This window comes from Trichophyton verrucosum, assembly GCF_000151505.1.
Source record: "Trichophyton verrucosum HKI 0517 chromosome Unknown contig00255_1.f1.exp, whole genome shotgun sequence".
Lineage (NCBI taxonomy): Eukaryota > Fungi > Ascomycota > Eurotiomycetes > Onygenales > Arthrodermataceae > Trichophyton > Trichophyton verrucosum.
In genome coordinates this window covers 42,553-58,990 of record NW_003315485.1, presented here as the reverse complement: position 1 = coordinate 58,990, position 16,438 = coordinate 42,553, and the positions used below count along the sequence as shown (strand labels likewise).

Here is a 16,438-nt window from a genome sequence, read left to right as displayed (position 1 = left end):
TACGGAGTACTACCACTGTACTAGCTAGCCTCATGGCGAGTCCCGTCCTCTCGTCGGATTCTGTTCGGAACTGGGTCGGCGCGGTGGCCCTGCATCATCCATCCATTCCATGGGATGCATCAAATACAGAACTTCCATTACTAGTTGTTTATTTACATCTCCGTACTGTATGTATATTCGTAACAATAACGACAACGACAATAATAATAATACTAAGACTAAGAAACTGTTGATATCAGACTTAGTCTCGTCTCGGCAGCCTCTGCTTTAAGGTATATCCATCGAACACTTATGTATATCCAGCGAGTATTGCTGGCGTCAAGGCTAACTCGCCAACGGCCCCCTACCCAAGCCAAGGCATGCATGCTCGACCACATGGTACCCTGGTCGGCCTGCCTGCTCCCCTGCCTGCTCCCCTGCCTGCCGGCCCTTGTCTCTCTTCTCCCTCCTGCAGTCTCTGGGCCCTTTCTTGGTATTCTTCAGGGCGTCTCCATGGGTTGGTAATCAGTTCGGATTCTTCGCCCTCCAAGACTTCGCGGCGCCTTGGCTGCGCTGCTCGGTCATCATCATCTAATCCTTCCAAGACCGCAAAGAAGAAAACATCACGCCAGGACGCGCAGGACTTCACTGGACGCCCGGCGGACGGCGACGACGATCAGCCACGAGGAGTGGCTCAAAGGTTGCCCTCTTACTCAACACTCGAGTCGGTCTTTTGTCGGTGAGACCAGCTGTGGCATGACTGATGCAGCCCGGTCTGTCTTGTCGACATGTTTTGGCGGCAGGGCAGGACATCGGCAGGGGAGCATCATCAATAATATTCCTCACATCGCATCGCATCGCATCCGGCGGCTGTTTTTTTTTTTTTTTTTTTTGTTCCGGCCTGGCTTGTTCTAGATGTTTTATACCCTTGATCGCACAAACATATTGTACCTAGCCCATGTTTACATATTTTATTTACCCCCTTCTATCGGACGAATAAATAAGTTGCCATGCCTGTGAATAATGATTCTTTGAATAATAATACCTTACTTACATATGTATACATAACCAGACGACGAGACGACAGGGTCCCCTGCCCTGGTCCCCCTTCTCCAGACTGACCATCATTCGATGCATCTACCGAGCCCCCCTCCCCCCTTCTTCCTCCAAGATGCGTTATGCGTCGATCATCGTCAGTGAGTCAGACTTTTCTTCTTTTCTTCTTCCATGCTGCTGTTCAACCACGCGGTGATGTGATGTGATGCTCGCTCCATGGTTGTACCGTGACATATGAACATCCCATTGGGACAGTTCTTCTCTCCTGCTGTGCGATGGTGACGGTGACGGTGACGGTGACGGGCCAGCCCACCATTGCATCAACAGTACATTCATACCCATCATACCCACGAAGTACCAAGTACACATACCAACTCAGTACTTGGACGGTACTCCGTACTTCCATACCCAAACTTGAGATGCCATGATTTCTTCAACGTCATGCCGGCCAGGATGGAGATGTCGTCACCCTCTCGTCTGAAATGCTCAATTTTTCAGCCAGACATGGGGCTTTCCAAGTTCGGCCAACCAGTCAGTCAGTCCTCCGTCAGTCGGTCTGTTCGTTGGTGGTGGCTTGACCTTTGATCGACTCTTTGAACGAACACCCATTCCATCATCGTCAGTCGACCGGTGATCGCAGGCCAAAAAGCAAAAAAGGGCTGGCTGTGTATGTGTATCGAAGCCACGCGTCAGGTAAAGAAAGCAAGTAACGAGAGAAAAGAAAAAAAAAAGAACAAGCATTATTACTTATTCTTTAATTATCATTATCATTATTATTATTATTTTGTATAGTTATGCGACTATTCGAGTGTTGCTGCTCATCGTTCGCCGAGGGTGATACAGGTCACCAAGAGCTGAATAATGCTTATTATTCTTTCCTTTTTGCCCTGGAGGGGGGGGAAACCAACAAGTTCAATTATTGTATTGGCTTTTTACAGAGAAAGGAACACGTTCCATTGAGTTTCTGTCTTCTTTTCTTCTTCTTAAAACCGGCGTTTGGGCGGCACTGATGGGCCATCGATCGTGGCTGGGGCTGGGGGCAAGCGAGAGAACTGATCGACCGCCCGCAAAAGTATGTATCAATCACCGTTGCCCCAATTCAACCACCTCAATTGCGTTCCTACCTGCCTCCAAAAGCGTGGAAAGTGGACGGGAGTTTTGACGATCATTTTGCTATCTCTTGGGCACGAGATGGTAGAGAGTAAATGGGCCAAAAAATAAAAAGGGGGAGGGGGCAAGCCAGACGTCATCGGTTGGTGGGACGGAACTTGGGCTGCCAAAGGAAGTCTTTTTTGCTCTGTCCGCTTGCCTGGCCTGCCTGTAAGCATATTGATACTGTACATACGGCAGGGGTAGGCGCAGGTGGTGGTACAGTTATTTACGGTTCGGTGCAATGACTGGAACGGCTGGGTTTGGGTAATTCGTGGGTAATATTATATCGAGGTTCCAGAAGTTACCAAACGGTGCCAGAAACTGTTGGACCGTAAGGAAAAGAATCGCCTGGCTAGCCCCCCCCTCCCCCCTTTCACCTACCCGTCTCTCCACCACCTGCCCAATGCCCCGGCCCCGGTAGAGCCTAGAGCTGCGACAGCCTCTTCAAACGACACCTCGACCCGGAACATTTTGCCGTCTCCCATCCCATAGCCATTGACAGGCAGCACCAAACCCCATTCAACCAGCTTCTCCCACGCTTCTTTGGCAGCCTCTTTACCCCATACCCGCCCCGGCGTTGCCGCTGCGCCAGAGGCCGATGCCGATGCCTTGGCCACGGTGAGCAGGCGCACGTACTCGCTGTAAACGGCCGCAAAGGATAGGCTAAGTGAGGCTGCCGTTGCCGTGGCCGTTGCCGTTGATTCATGCAGCGCCGTTAGCCGGGTTGCCGTAAGTAGTAGCGACAAGGGTAGGGAGACGTTGCTTGATGAACCCGAGAGCTGGGTGAAGGGAAGCGGTGCTGGGTCTGGACAGGCCAGCGAGTTTGATGCAAAGGACTGCGTGCCGGGGAGCTCCGCTTTGGTGCCTGCCACGGAGCCTAGTGCCATTGACGTTATCGGGACCAGCGCACTGCGGAAGAAGTCCCGCACACTCTTGCTTTGGTAGTATATCGGCTCGAGATGACGTGCAAACTCGGCATCTTCAAATAGGTCCTACCAAGCAAGTTATTATTTTAATATATTATTATATGTTTATATATATATATATATATGTTCATATATATATACTATGTTTTGTTTGTTAGATTGGGACAATCGCGTCGACGTACCTGGATATAATCGTTCCACCCCTTTAGGAGAATTGGTCCCTTCTCGCCGTCCAACGGACAAGAATCCACCTCATCACCTTCAACCTTCAACGAAGCCATGCATATATCCACAAACTCAACAAAACTCCTGGGCCGAGGGAGAAACACATGTCGATGGCTGAACCTGCTCTTCACCCGCTTCTCAAGGTTCTCAGTAACTTCAACCTTCGTAGTGAGCCCCAACACCGCAACAGGGGCCTTCTTTGCCTGTGCAATGTCAAACAAGTTATACAGCAGCGTTTGTCGCGGGTGATACGAAAACAAGTCAAACTCGTCCAGCACGATCACCACCGATTTCGTAGTTGTCATGCCATTCTCCTCAGGCAAGGGACCCGTTATTTCTTCCGGGTGGGATAGCAACGCAAGCAGCGACGCCATCGTGTCAGCGTAGCTTGACGGCTTTTCCAGATCCTCCTGCGGATCTATCTCGCGCCCCAGCTGCTGCCATATCTCCCGCAGAGCAACCTTGTCGTCTGTGTGCAGGAATCCATTCAGACGAACAACGTGGAAGTCATCGGCATTGGTTTTCGACAGAGCTGCTAGAGCCGTGTTTACCACCGCCGTTTTCCCACTCCCTCTGGCCCCGAGTAGCAGGAGTGAGTTCCCTTCGCCTGCCACAACGGTCTGTTCCAGAAGCTGGAAGACTGTCCGGTATTCGTTGTCTAGTCCCTTGAGTGGTATCAGGCGTTTGCCGTTTAGCTTTTCTAGAATGAACTCGCCGAGCGGTGCCAGCATTGGTTCCAGACCGTGCTCTTCGCATAGTGATATGAACCTCTCAGCATAGGCAGGTTGATTGACTGTCTCAGGAGGCACTTCTATCCGCTCTCCAAGCTCCGTCTGAAGCTGAATCGCCGCATCATTAGCCACTAACTGCGCTATAGCCAGCTCGTCCTCGTCCTCGTTCTCACGATCACACGGAACTTCCCACACATCGTCTGTACCACTGACGCCCTTTTTCTCTTTTTTCCCTTTTAATCGACCATCTCTTTCGTCTTTCTTGTTCTCCTTCTTGTTCTTCCGCCCAGTCGTAGTTGTAGTAGTGGTGGTTGTAGTGGCAGCGGTTGGTTTGCTTGATTTCCGTGCCAATTTCTTCGTTGACGACGATCCAGCTATACTAGTCTTTGTCTTTCTGCTTCTCTTGCTATTCTGTGTATCCTCTTCCTCCACAACCCTCGGTCTCGGTGGGCCTGCACTGGTGCTCACGACGGAATTCCCCGTCACCCTAATCCGGGCACTTCGTCTCGTCGACTGTGACGGCGCTTCATCGTCTTTCTTCTCGGCTACTTCTTCTGTACCTGTATTGACAGTACTCTCAGGATCAGTAGCAGGAATATTATTCTTGCGCGACTTTCGAGTTCGGGTTGGACTGGGAGATTCTCTTCTCTCTGGTTTGGGGTCAAGGTCTGGGTTGGACACTCTTCGCCGCTTTGACGGACGAGAGTCGGATTCCATCACGACTGGATGAATGGCGGTCTATAAATAGATAAGCATCTACAGGAACGTCATGACTCGAGCCATCAAGCTGTGGTACCTGTTTGATTGCCGACCATGAAGCTTTCCTTCTTTTATTTACATGTTTTCATTTCAACCTTGGAAAGCTCGAAGTCTTTTTAGCCGCAAGCGCTGGTCACGTGAACAGGAAGCCGCGAGTTAGATTTAACGTTAAAAATGTTGCCGATAACGACAGGAAGATGTTTTTGATAGACGACGATGGGCGAGAAGGAGAAGAAGTAAGGACAAGAAACTCTTTTCAATAATAACATTGCACGCAGGCATGCATACCATACTCTCGGAAAAGAACAACAACCACTCAACCAACCAAACCAGTACCAGTCAATTGATTGATCAAGATCAAGTAATTTAACCGATGAATCAGGCAATCAATTAAACGTCTTTTTTTTTGGTCACGGATTCATCCATCCATCAATCATCGCCTTTCACTTGCGCCATAAATTAAAGAAACAACGGAAGGGAACAAGGTAAGAGATAATTTTACACACGGCGTTACACAGGGATAAGATAGGGGAGGAGAAATAAAAGCATCAAGATCGAGGAATAGATAGGGAGGTTGGGGGAAAAAGGTGAGAGGGAGGAAGGGGAGTTGGGTGATTAGGGGTGGGGGGTGGTGAGGAACAAAGTGAAGCTGGTAACTCGAGATAATCCACCGGCCAAAAAAGATTTCTTTAAAAATATGACGAGATAAGATAGGTTAGGGTGACGGAGCAGTTGAGTCACTTCGGTCCAGGGGGGTGGGAACAGGAAGGATATAAGAGAGGAAGGATATTTGTTATAGGAGAGGAAAAAAGCCCAATATAACGAAAAAGAAATAGAAATAAAAGGAAGAGAAAACAAACCAGAACCAGCACCAGCACTAGAAACTAGCGCGTTAACGCTTCCCATTAAAACAGAAATAATCCCATATACGACTCGAAGGAAAAAGTAGGGTAGGAAAAGGGAGAAGGGAAAGGGAGAAGGGAAAGGGAGATATAAAACGGAAAGTATAGAGAGAGGTAGTGGGAAAACCGAGGTAAAAAAAAAAGACAACACTCCAGATTCCTGTCCATCCATTCCAGTCAAAGATAGAAATGAGCAAACTAACAAATGAGATAGGAGAAAAAAAAAATAGAACGCCGATTTAAAAACACCTCTTACAGATCGAGTACCGGAAACAGCATCACATGTACAAGACATGGGATAGTGTCAACCTCCCCCAAAAAAAGAGGATAAGAATAAAACGGAGCTAGGACCAAGCCTGGTTGGTCTTTTTTGTTCTCTTTCATTCACTTCATGTGGGATATATAGACGGAGGAATAAAGAGAGAGGTGGAGGGGTAAAGCAGGACGGACAAGGGTTAACCACGATCAAGGAGTCGTGGATCTCGGGAACTCAGATCCTGGATGGCATTTGACTTTGCGCCGTTGCTTGTGGAGGGAGAGTCGGTATGAGATGGTGGAAACAGGGTTGAAGGGGATTGCGGAGAGTCCTTCATTATAATGTCCGTTGAAGCGGGTGGATTCTGACCAACGCCATTTGTCTGAGTCTGGGTCTCCGCAAACTTGGTGAAGGGTAACTGTGTTGTGGGACTTGGATCTGCACTACCCGTTGAAGCCGCGGGACTTGTACTGTTGGGCAGAAATGGGTTGGGAGCCTTTTCTGTGGTTGGGGTTGTCAGGGTCCCGCGGCGACTCATGTAGTCATTCAAACTCAGTTTTTTCTTCACGGGGCTTGGAGCTGTGAGACTTGATGTGGGCGTTAGAGTAGGAGTAGCAGCCGCAGGTTGGCCGGGACTGGTGGTCTCCAACTTGGACGACTGAGAAGGTTTTGTGACGGCAATGGGAGGAGCGGGCTTGGATGCTGAGTCCGGCGAACCCACACTGTCAGTTGGAGGAGGGAGTTGCGGAGGAAGGGGTATTCGCATATCCGGCTTCCCTGGAATCTTGCGAGGAGTAGGCAAGTTGTGTGCGACTGTCGAAGGGAGGTGGAAGAGAGGGCAAGGAGGTGGCGAGGACAGCGAAACGGAGGAGGTAGTTGTAGGACTGGCCGAGCTGACCGTAGCATTGGGAGGTGTCATCGAAGAGTCCGCGTCCTTCATCTCAATGTCCGATGCATGCTTTGGTGAAGGGGCTAGCCTTGAGTTCACTGGCGTTGACGGAGGGAGCATGGTGCCCGCACTGGCGGTTTCTGAAGAATCTAGACTGGGTATACTGTCTAACCGGCCATCTTCTTCCATCTTTATGCGATCTTCGAGACATCGTCGCAGCAGTCGTTGCGAAAGAGTCATGAACCGTGGAGCAGGGAACGGTTTTGGTGGAACATATTGAGGGTCATTCTCATCAGGATCAGTCTGGATAGAACGGTCAATGTAGACTGGTCTGCTCAACGGCGACACTACACGAGGTGTGCTAGCGGCAGATGTCTTCGGAGGAGTGAAATGGCCATCTCGACGTTGAGACGCAGACTCAGGAGACATCTTGGCTGGCGAGTGAGATGACCTGCGCGAGTTGGGTATGTCAAGGTGCGGAGGCTTCGCTGACTTCTAGAAAGATAATTAATTAGTATTATAGTCGTTATACGATCAACAGTCAAAGGGATCTGGAGACAAAGAAGACCAGGCGGGGACATACCGATAGATTAGGGCTCTGACCACGCGGAGGATGAACCCGTTTCTTCTTCTTGGGATGTTGCTGATCATGTTCGAGTTGCTCAAACTTCTTCTCTGCAGCCGCTATCTTCCGCTTCTCACGAGCCGACAACTCCCCGTTATCGCGTCCAAGAGCACCAGGAGTTAGATCTCTGTTGAAATGGTGATCCTTGAGGGAGCCAGACGTTGATCGTGCATCAGCATGGTCATCATCATCTTCTTTGCGAACGATCTCGCTGCCTGACCGACTGTGGGCGGCAACGTATCCCGAGCTATCAGGTGAAGCAGCAGTTTTTGTCTTGGCCTTCTTCCTGCGTCCGTTCGCCTGCTTAGTGTTGGACTCCAGCAGCGACTTTGGCTTCATGCGGCAGTCAATATTTGCCAGGAGACATGGTTTTACTGAATCATCACAGGCACAGCCACCAAAATGGGCAAGAACGTTACTTATTGAGATGGCAGCCGCGTCTGGTGACCCATCCGGCAACCCTTCTTCCTTGACCAGGCCGTTGGAGGGAAACATCTTGGGATCGAGATACCAGGTGGTCGATATCTCGGTGTCCATGGGGATATCCTGGTTTGCGACGAAGCAGAAATGGTACTCTACCTGGTTTGTGATGTACGTTCGCATTGTGACGTTTGGACGACAAGACCGGCGGATGTACCGGAGCACAGTGCCTTCTTCCCTGCTGTCGATGTATATTGGTAGCTGAGGGTGGAAAAAGACGAACGGCTCAGGGTGGCGAAGTTCCTGCCACCTACTGTCCGGGTCATGACAGTAGTCTCTGAAGTGGCCAACTTTACCTCTGACCTCGCCTACGATCTCGTCCTTGCGCACGTTGCTCTGTACCTTGAGACACTGCCAGGTTGGGTGCCTGCCGTCGATTTCGACATGATTGTCGACAATGGTCTGCTTTGTGAGAGGTGGCCAGGTTGAAGGATCGAGCGGCTGATCGGTGTGATTGAAGACTTCTTTGGCGCTACGACCGTTTGCAACCTGAGCAAGCGCAAGAGGGTCCTTTACCCACGAAGCCAGGTCGTTGGTGAGACCGATGGTACGGAAAAGGTTCCCTTGCATGTCGAGGCTGGCATTGTCGTTGTCGTAGAGATGAAGAAACTCGGGAGAGTAAAGCGGAATCTGGGGGAAAGAAGAGCCTGGAGACTTGCCGTTGATGTTGTTTCCACGCTTACGAGAGTCACCACCACCGACAGAGCTTATAGAGTTAGAAGAGCGGTGGGCTCCTCGTTGCTTCTTTGTCTGTTGGAGTTGTTGGCCTTGGTGGTGATGGTGACCGTTCTCTTTCGAAGCCGTGGAGCCGGCTCGTTCGTGCGAAGACCATCCGTTACGCTGGTCGCCACCGACGCCAGAGGGTGAGCCGATATCCTTTGGCTTTTTCTTCTGGCTCTTGGAGCCGGAACGACGACTTTTCCTCTGTTCATCGGTGGCATTGCTGTTGGAGTCGTTCTGCTCCCGCAGCTTGCGCTGGCGCTCGGTGGCCCGCTTGCCGTCGAGGTGCCTGGGCTCGCAGTCGACGCAGTTGTGGATGTCTGGCACATTCTTCTTGTCGATGTAGTAGCAGGCGATGTGTTGCCAGGTATCGCAGCGTTCGCACAGGACGGTGCTGCCGTCGTCGTCCTCAAAGGAGCAGATGCACTTGATGGTGTAGGGCTCATCTTCTTCGGCTTCGTGGGTCGAACCAGTTCCGTTGGCGACCGGGGAGGGCAAGGGGGAGGTGGTGGCCGGAAACGGAAACGGATTCGCCGTTGAATGTGCGTGAGCAGTCGAGGAGGTATCTGTCATAATCTGACAACATACCTCCTCCGAGGTTCAACGATGGGGTGATGAAAGGGAGCCTCGACGCCAGCGAGGGGACATATAGAGAGGAGAAGCGCTTGAATCTTTTCTCCTTTTTTTTTTTCTCTCAGCTTTTTGCTCTTTCTGATCCTTTTTTGTTGATATTTTTCTTAGCACTTTTGTCGTAAAGACGCAGCTGAGGAGGTTTGATGGCCCAGGGGGATCAGGTCAAGGTCATCACGGTCACCGCTGGCTCAATCGCAATCCACACCAAACGTGGACGGGAGGCGATCGCCACGAGATGTATATACTGGCCGGCTCAGAGGCAACTGGCACGCTCGATAGAGACGATGCTGCCGATGGCCGTCGGGTGCTGGGTGGTCGACGGTCGTCCTTTTTTTCGTCTGTCGTCTGCCGTCCCCTCTGGCGGTCCTGTTTCGTGTTCCAAGGGTCGTGAGTCGTGAGGCGACAGCGCAAGGCCTGGTCTTTACGCAGGTCGCACCGGCTGCTGATATACTGAGGATGGACTCGAGGCTGTGCTGGCCGTCAGCGAGACAGAGGGCGAAGGTGAGGTCGAGGTTGGGGTTGAGGTTGAGACGAGAGAAAGAAGAAGAGAAGAAGAGAAGAAGCAAAAAAGTCACCAAAAAGAGCCAAAAAGGGCGAGAAAGGCGCAGAGGCCAGAAGCGGACTAGCGTGGAGTGGAAGAGGCGCTAGTCTGCTAACGGACTAGTGCATGCTGTGGCAGGCTAGACTCAAACAGGACTAGCGCAAGAGGTAAAAATAGAGCTAGTTTTATCTTTGCTTAGTCAGAAGATGAGATCACCTGATGTTAAAGATGAGTCAGAAATTAGTCATCACGTTTTAGGCTTTGCCGCGACTCAAGCTGAAACTCGCGATGTTAGAAAGACGAAGAAGAAGCAGATGAAAAAAAGACGGTGATGATGATGATGATGCTCATAGCTCTGGAGAGGATCGAATGACGGGAGAGACAAGAGGGGGAAGGCCGGAGGTGGCGGCGACGGCGGCCTCTGGCCCTGGTGCATGTTACATCCCTCGTTGCAGGCATTTATTAGTCATGGATAGGTAGAAGAAATAAGGGGCTCGCCCTTTGCGGCGACTCCTCCGGTGTCTCTCTCTCTCTCTCTCTCTCTCTCTGTCTCTCTGTGGATGTCTGGATGTCGAGCTCTCACAGGTATCTAGCATCATCATTATAATCGCCCGCTATAGACTCCGTAATCGTCGTCGCTGGCTGCTCTTCCTCTGCTGCTCCGGCGATCTGCCCTGTCCGTCCGTCTATCTATGCGTCTCTATCGCGGGTGGATCGAGCCTCGACTATCTCCAATCGGGCAACTCGACCACACGAACTTCTCTGCTCCAACTCTGCGCTCTCCTTTACACACTCCTTCACTCCTCCACTCCCTTCACTTCTCTTCACTTCTCTTCAACTAGGCCGTCGTCGTCAATCTTCACCCTAATCCTCCCTCCAGCTGTGTCGGCCTCTGATTCCCAGCAACCCCCGGAAGACGCTCGCTCGCTGCCTCTCCCTGCCATGCCCGGCGCCAGCTAAGGCCCCGTCCCGCCGTACCGTACCCGCTTCCCTCCTAACTAGCTACCCGGCACAAAGGAGAACGCTCTGCAACTACGTAACTCCTGCTAATAAACCACCCTGAGCGCCTGCGCCGTGCCCGCATTTCCCCTCTGCCCATCCCAGCTGTGCAGAATTCTGTGCGAGAGACACAGACAGAAGCGAAGAACGAGCAAGCCATGTCTGCCCTGAGCAAGCGTCAGCAGGCGCGCAACGAGCGGACGCTGCAGGATCTGATCACCTCCGTGCCCGGCAACGACAGGTGTGCTGACTGCCAGGCCAGGAACCCAGGTCGGTCTCACCTCCTGTTATTATTACTATTATTTTTCTTGTTGTTTTTAGCCATGCTAACGATGGAATCGCTAACAGGATGGGGAAGTTGGAATGTAAGCCGTTGACTCGAGTTCGCCGCCGCCTTTTTTTTTCTGCTCACGTCTAATAACAAGCCGTTTTGGTTAATATAGCTGGGGATATTCCTGTGCATGCGTTGCGCAACATTGCACCGTAAACTTGGCACCCACATTTCCAAGGTCAAGTCTCTGACCATGGACAGCTGGACGGCAGAGCAGGTCGAGGTGGGTTCTCCCTGGTGACACTTGCTGCTGCTGGCGTCGTACTGACACTTAACGGGCTCCCAGACCATGAAAAAGAACGGGAACGTAGCTGTCAACAGGATATACAACCCGCGGAACATCAAACCCTCCATCCCCCTCGACATAGACGAGGTCGACTCGGTCATGGAACGCTTTGTGCGCAAAAAGTACGAGCTCAGAGCCCTCGAGGATGGTAAACCGAAGCCGCCCAGCAGACAGGACCCGAGCTACACTTCAAGGCCTGCCGCAGACCTCTCTCTGCCTTCTCCTTCCTCCCCGCCTTATGCTACGGCTACTCTGCCTTCCAAGCCCAAGTCGAGGTTCGCCTTTGGTCTGCGCTCGTTGTCTTCCTCTCACTCGTCCTCGCCAAGCTCAAGCAGGTCCGCCACTGTAACCCTCCCTTCCCTACGCCGGAGAGAGAGTCTCGAGACCTCTCACGTTCATTCAGTCCCTCTACCGAACAACAAACAGTCCAGGACACTGGGAGTTAGCATTGCAGATCGTAATGGGTCCCTGGAGTCGAAGCTCGAGAAACTACGGGAGATGGGCTTCATGGACGAGAGAAGGAACATGACCGTTCTCAAGGGGCTGAACGGTGATGTAGAACGCTGCATAGATACGCTGACCAGGCTTGGAGAGAAGTCGTCGATAGGCGGGCCACGGTCTCCTACCTCACCAACCGGCACACAGAGCGGCTATAGGACCTCCTCAGGCTCGACAGACATGTTCACCCCTCCCTCTAGCTCCTCGAATCCTTTCGATAAGCCGCCAGCGAGCGTGGCTGCTGCTCCTCCTAACGGGAACGTAGGGATATCAACCAATAGATCGGCTACTGGGGGTAACACTCCTACAGAACAGAAGCCGGTCTCCCATAACCCATTCGATGCCCTGGACCAGTCATTCCAGAACCTCCAGGTTTCCTCCCAACCCTTATTCCCCAACATGACGGGCGGCTATCCCAGCCAACAGGCCAACTTACAGCTGTCTAGAGCCCAGCAGACCATGACACCTCCTGTTCCATCGATCCCCCATCAGCACCAATTCCTACAACTGCAACACCAGCAACAGCAACAGCAACAGCAACAGCAAGGCTACGGCTCGGTGGCTCAATCACCTATGCACGGACACTATAACCCGTTCATGTCGCACTCTACACCAGCAACACCGTATGCAGGAACTCCCACCCAACCGCTGTCACCTACAAACCCTTTCTTCACGCAACCGCAGCCGCAACCGCAGACGCAGCAAAATGGGCTTCAGCAAGGAAACACTTCACCATTCACCCTCCAGCACCATAATACCATGCCAGCCCTCTCTCCTCCTTACATGTACCAACAGCCTCAGCAGCAGCAGCAGCAGCAGCAACCAATCTATCCCATGCAACAACAGCCTACTCCTGCTATGCCTGCATACCAACAGCTCAAGCCACAACAACCCCAGCAGCCAAACAGGATTGATAAATCCAGTATTCTTGCGCTCTACAACTTCTCTCAACCTCCCCCTACCATCCCCGAACAGCCACAACAGCAGCAACAGACCCAGCAACAACCTCAACTGTCGCACCTACAAACAAATACCCCATTCTCCACAAACCCATACCAGACCACCCCCAATGCGAGCCCGATGGTCCAGTCCGCCCCCGCAATCACCACAGGCACATACGCAAATCACAATCCCTTCTTCGCCCCTACCAATGCAGCTCCCAGCCAGCCAGCCAGCTTCGTCCCCACGGCACCAACCCAATCACAGGACCCCGCAGCTCCCGCTCCCGCTCCAAATAACATGGGATTTTCACGAACCCACGTCAGCCAGGAATCTATCGATATCAGACAGGCTCACAGTGGGCGCCACAGCCCTGATATCTTCGCCAGTTTAAGCGCCAGATATTAAGCACTCCCCTTTCAAGCGTACCGTACATACATGAAATTCATTGCATACATACATCCATACATAAACCATTGAATTGCCAGCGATACCACGAAAAAAAAGAAAAAGAAAAGCGCATCGATATATAGCCTGTCAGTCAGTCAGCAAGCAACACTTGAATTCCTCATTCGAAAAAGACCATCGTTACCTTCCGCCGGTCTCGTCGCCCTATATGCATTTTTTTTTTTTTCGCCCCTTTCCACCTGATAATGAAATGAGCTTGTGGATCCGTCTCTTGTCTCTCTTCTAATCTTCTACCAGCCTACCTTTTCTTCTGGGGGGCCACTTATCTGATACCATTCTCTCTTCTTATTCTCATATGTTCGTTCACTTCCTTCTAACACCATCGCATACACTGCAATGCATAAGTGGATGGATGATGGGACCCGACACTTTTTTTGTTTTTGTTTTTTTGGCTTCTTTTACTTGAAACTACTTTTATTCACTCCTTGTTTTCACTTTACGTATAGGAGGTAGCATACCGATCCTATCCTTTCTAGTTTCCGTTGCTATTCTACATGAACAGTTACCCTCGTTCTCACTTCTCTTCTCTTCTCTTCTTTGTATAACCAGCACCCTTTGCAAATCTGGCTATTTATCTTCTTCCGTTCTGGTCTTACTGCTTTTATTACAATGTTTGAAAAACTCGTCCTCGGTTTATTCTATCTGCTTGCTTATTTGCTGCGGGGACACTACAGTTTCAAGCTTCTTATTACAGATAGACCTTATACTTAGTTAATGATATGAGCGTTTTGCTATGCCGTGTTATGACTTTACTTTTGCTCTTGTTCGTATGCGTGGGGGATACAGTGAGACAACTGTCTGCCTTACGGAGCAAAGCTGATTGAATACCGGGCTAATATCAATTTATGTATTACAAAAATTAAACGACTATCTAGGTATGTTCATCCGCTTGTATGTATGAATGTAAAGCCAAGCCGGGAAGGGCTGTTGTATGAAAAGGATAGCTCCAGGGACGGAGAAAGTCTAGACAGCGCCAGGCAGTCATAGCGATTTTTCAAGACCACAGATCGCGCTGTGCATTCGTTGCTTGCCGTCGGGCGATTATCCTCTGGTACATTGAGACAATGTTGTCTTTCAGCTGAAAGATTGGAGCCTTGCGTCGGCGCTGCCACGGCCAGTTCCATTGCTGAGATCGTCGTTTACTCAATGACCATGACGAAAATGGAGATGAGAGCGAAGGAAGCGAAAACGAGGTCTTGAACGAGGAGAATATGTCTTGTGTCTTCTTTGTCTCTGGTGGACTGCTGCTGCTGCTGCTCCACCAAGGAATCCATGATGAGTCTGACTGTGGCTGGGCAGCACTGTCTCGTTCTCTGGCTAAGACATCGATGATCCGGTCGAAGCTACGCTGTTGCTGCTGTTGCTGTTGCTGCTGAGAAGCAGGTTTCTCGCTTTTAGGGATAGTTTTGCGAATCTGGCTGGTCCGCCAGTCCGATTGGATCTTCGGATCACGGCACCAGACTATCACGTCTCCCTTTCGGCGTGCGTCGTCATGCCAGGCCGTGTTGAAAGTGCGATAGCATTCGGCGTATGAAGATGAAGAGCGAACATCTTGTTTAAGTGTTGGCTCTAGATGGGAGAAGAAGACAAGGTAGTCTGGCCAATCATGCTTGTGAGTAGAAGCAGATGAGAAATGTTTAGAGAGTATTCCAGTGCTAGCCATATGTTGGGATAGGAATTCAGAAGGATTGTTGTAGAATTGGTCCGCTTCATCGACGTAGGTGGCTTTTTCCTCTGGGGAGAGATTGACAGGTGGTTCACAACCCAGAGCCCAGGCGCGGATGTGAGGAGATACCAAATGTGACCGCCAGGGAGTGCTATGGCATGGCATGAGAAATCCCGCAGTAAGGCCACGGGAGGGCTCATACTGGTAATGGGTATCCTGTTGTACGCGGAGGTATCCAAGTACATCAATGACACCTGAGGCGTGGATAATGGACGTATATGCGGCAATGGTAACGTTGACCAGCACTAGGAATATTAAGAGAAGTCTCCGCGGGGTATATGATCCAGAAGCGGAAGATATGGAGGGAGTGAAGAAGTTGGATACTGGAGCGGCAGCGATGATATGAAGACAAGGTAATAGGGGGTATATGAAGCGGACTTCCTTGTGAGGGACAAGAGAGAGGATTGCCGGCATTGCAATGCAGGCAAGTGATAGCTGCCGTCTGACTGTTGTGGCCAGACTGGTAGAGCAAGATTGTTCCGATGCCATGAACAATGACTGGAACATGCCGATGAAAGCAAATGGGAGAGCAGTGATGAGTAGAAGAGGGTATCCCTGTGAGAGATAGTAGTGCCAATCATTTCTGCCGTAGAAGACGGCAAGGGACTGGACTACATTAAAATAGAGGAACCTGAAGGGTGGAAGTGTCCATGTTCCATAATAGGCACGATCCGCTAGGACGGAGATAGCCAGGATGGAAGAACTGCCTTTTGCGTCAGCTGATGACATCTACATGTTGGGCTATGTCAAGACTTACCCGCAGAGGATGCATTCTCTAAGAAGAATGATGAGAGGTTCTAGGGACTTGGTCCACGAGAGCCGTGATGTCTGGCTCTGGCGGAGAGTGGTATATACCAGATTGGCCGCCAGACAGAACCATATAATGGTATTAGTCGGGCGTAGGACACACGCCAGCGAGGCAAGGATCAGGCATATCCTCAGGCTAGACCTATTAGTCTGGGTACATACTCCGTATGTTCGAGATATATGGGTGTAGCATACCGGGTAACGTCTCTAGTGGTCACCAGCGGCCACCTGCCAGGGAGAGACCACTGCCATGGCCAGAGATACAGGGCAGTGACGGTAAGCGTGGTCTCCAGGCAGTTTGATAACGTCCGAGTAGAGCAGAACCACTGCCAGGGACTCAACACCGTCAAACCTAGCTGCTCGCCCAGTCAGAATAAAAATGTACATCCTCCCGTAAAGCACGGCAAAAAAAAGGGGGAGGGGGGAGGGGGAAGTCTCACGATCCAAGTGCTTTCTGGTCTGCCATTGTATATCCGCCTGCCCAAATTCCAGGCGTAATAGTCCCCCACG

The 16,438-nt window shown here is 51.1% G+C and overlaps 4 protein-coding genes across 4 annotated transcripts; 1 reads left to right on the top strand and 3 right to left on the bottom strand.

The window, feature by feature from the left end:
* Positions 1-2,564: 2,564 nt before the first annotated feature.
* On the bottom strand, positions 2,565-4,786 carry TRV_02986 (origin recognition complex subunit Orc4, putative; the record flags this gene model as incomplete). Its single annotated transcript, XM_003022858.1, has 2 exons — positions 2,565-3,179; positions 3,296-4,786. 2 exons carry the CDS (start codon positions 4,784-4,786, stop codon positions 2,565-2,567), a joined length of 2,106 nt encoding a protein of 701 aa, XP_003022904.1.
* A 1,399-nt stretch (positions 4,787-6,185) lies between these two features.
* Positions 6,186-9,273, bottom strand: TRV_02985 (PHD finger and SET domain protein, putative; the record flags this gene model as incomplete). The annotated part of the gene is made up of 2 exons (XM_003022857.1): positions 6,186-7,370; positions 7,459-9,273. The coding sequence occupies 2 exons, from the start codon at positions 9,271-9,273 to the stop codon at positions 6,186-6,188; spliced, it is 3,000 nt and encodes a 999-aa protein (XP_003022903.1).
* A 2,220-nt stretch (positions 9,274-11,493) lies between these two features.
* On the top strand, positions 11,494-13,335 carry TRV_02984 (GTPase activating protein for Arf, putative; the record flags this gene model as incomplete). The annotated part of the gene is made up of 1 exon (XM_003022856.1): positions 11,494-13,335. One exon carries the CDS (start codon positions 11,494-11,496, stop codon positions 13,333-13,335), a length of 1,842 nt encoding a protein of 613 aa, XP_003022902.1.
* A 1,054-nt stretch (positions 13,336-14,389) lies between these two features.
* On the bottom strand, positions 14,390-15,850 carry TRV_02983 (mannosyltransferase, putative; the record flags this gene model as incomplete). Its single annotated transcript, XM_003022855.1, has 1 exon — positions 14,390-15,850. The coding sequence occupies one exon, from the start codon at positions 15,848-15,850 to the stop codon at positions 14,390-14,392; it is 1,461 nt and encodes a 486-aa protein (XP_003022901.1).
* Positions 15,851-16,438: the final 588 nt, after the last annotated feature.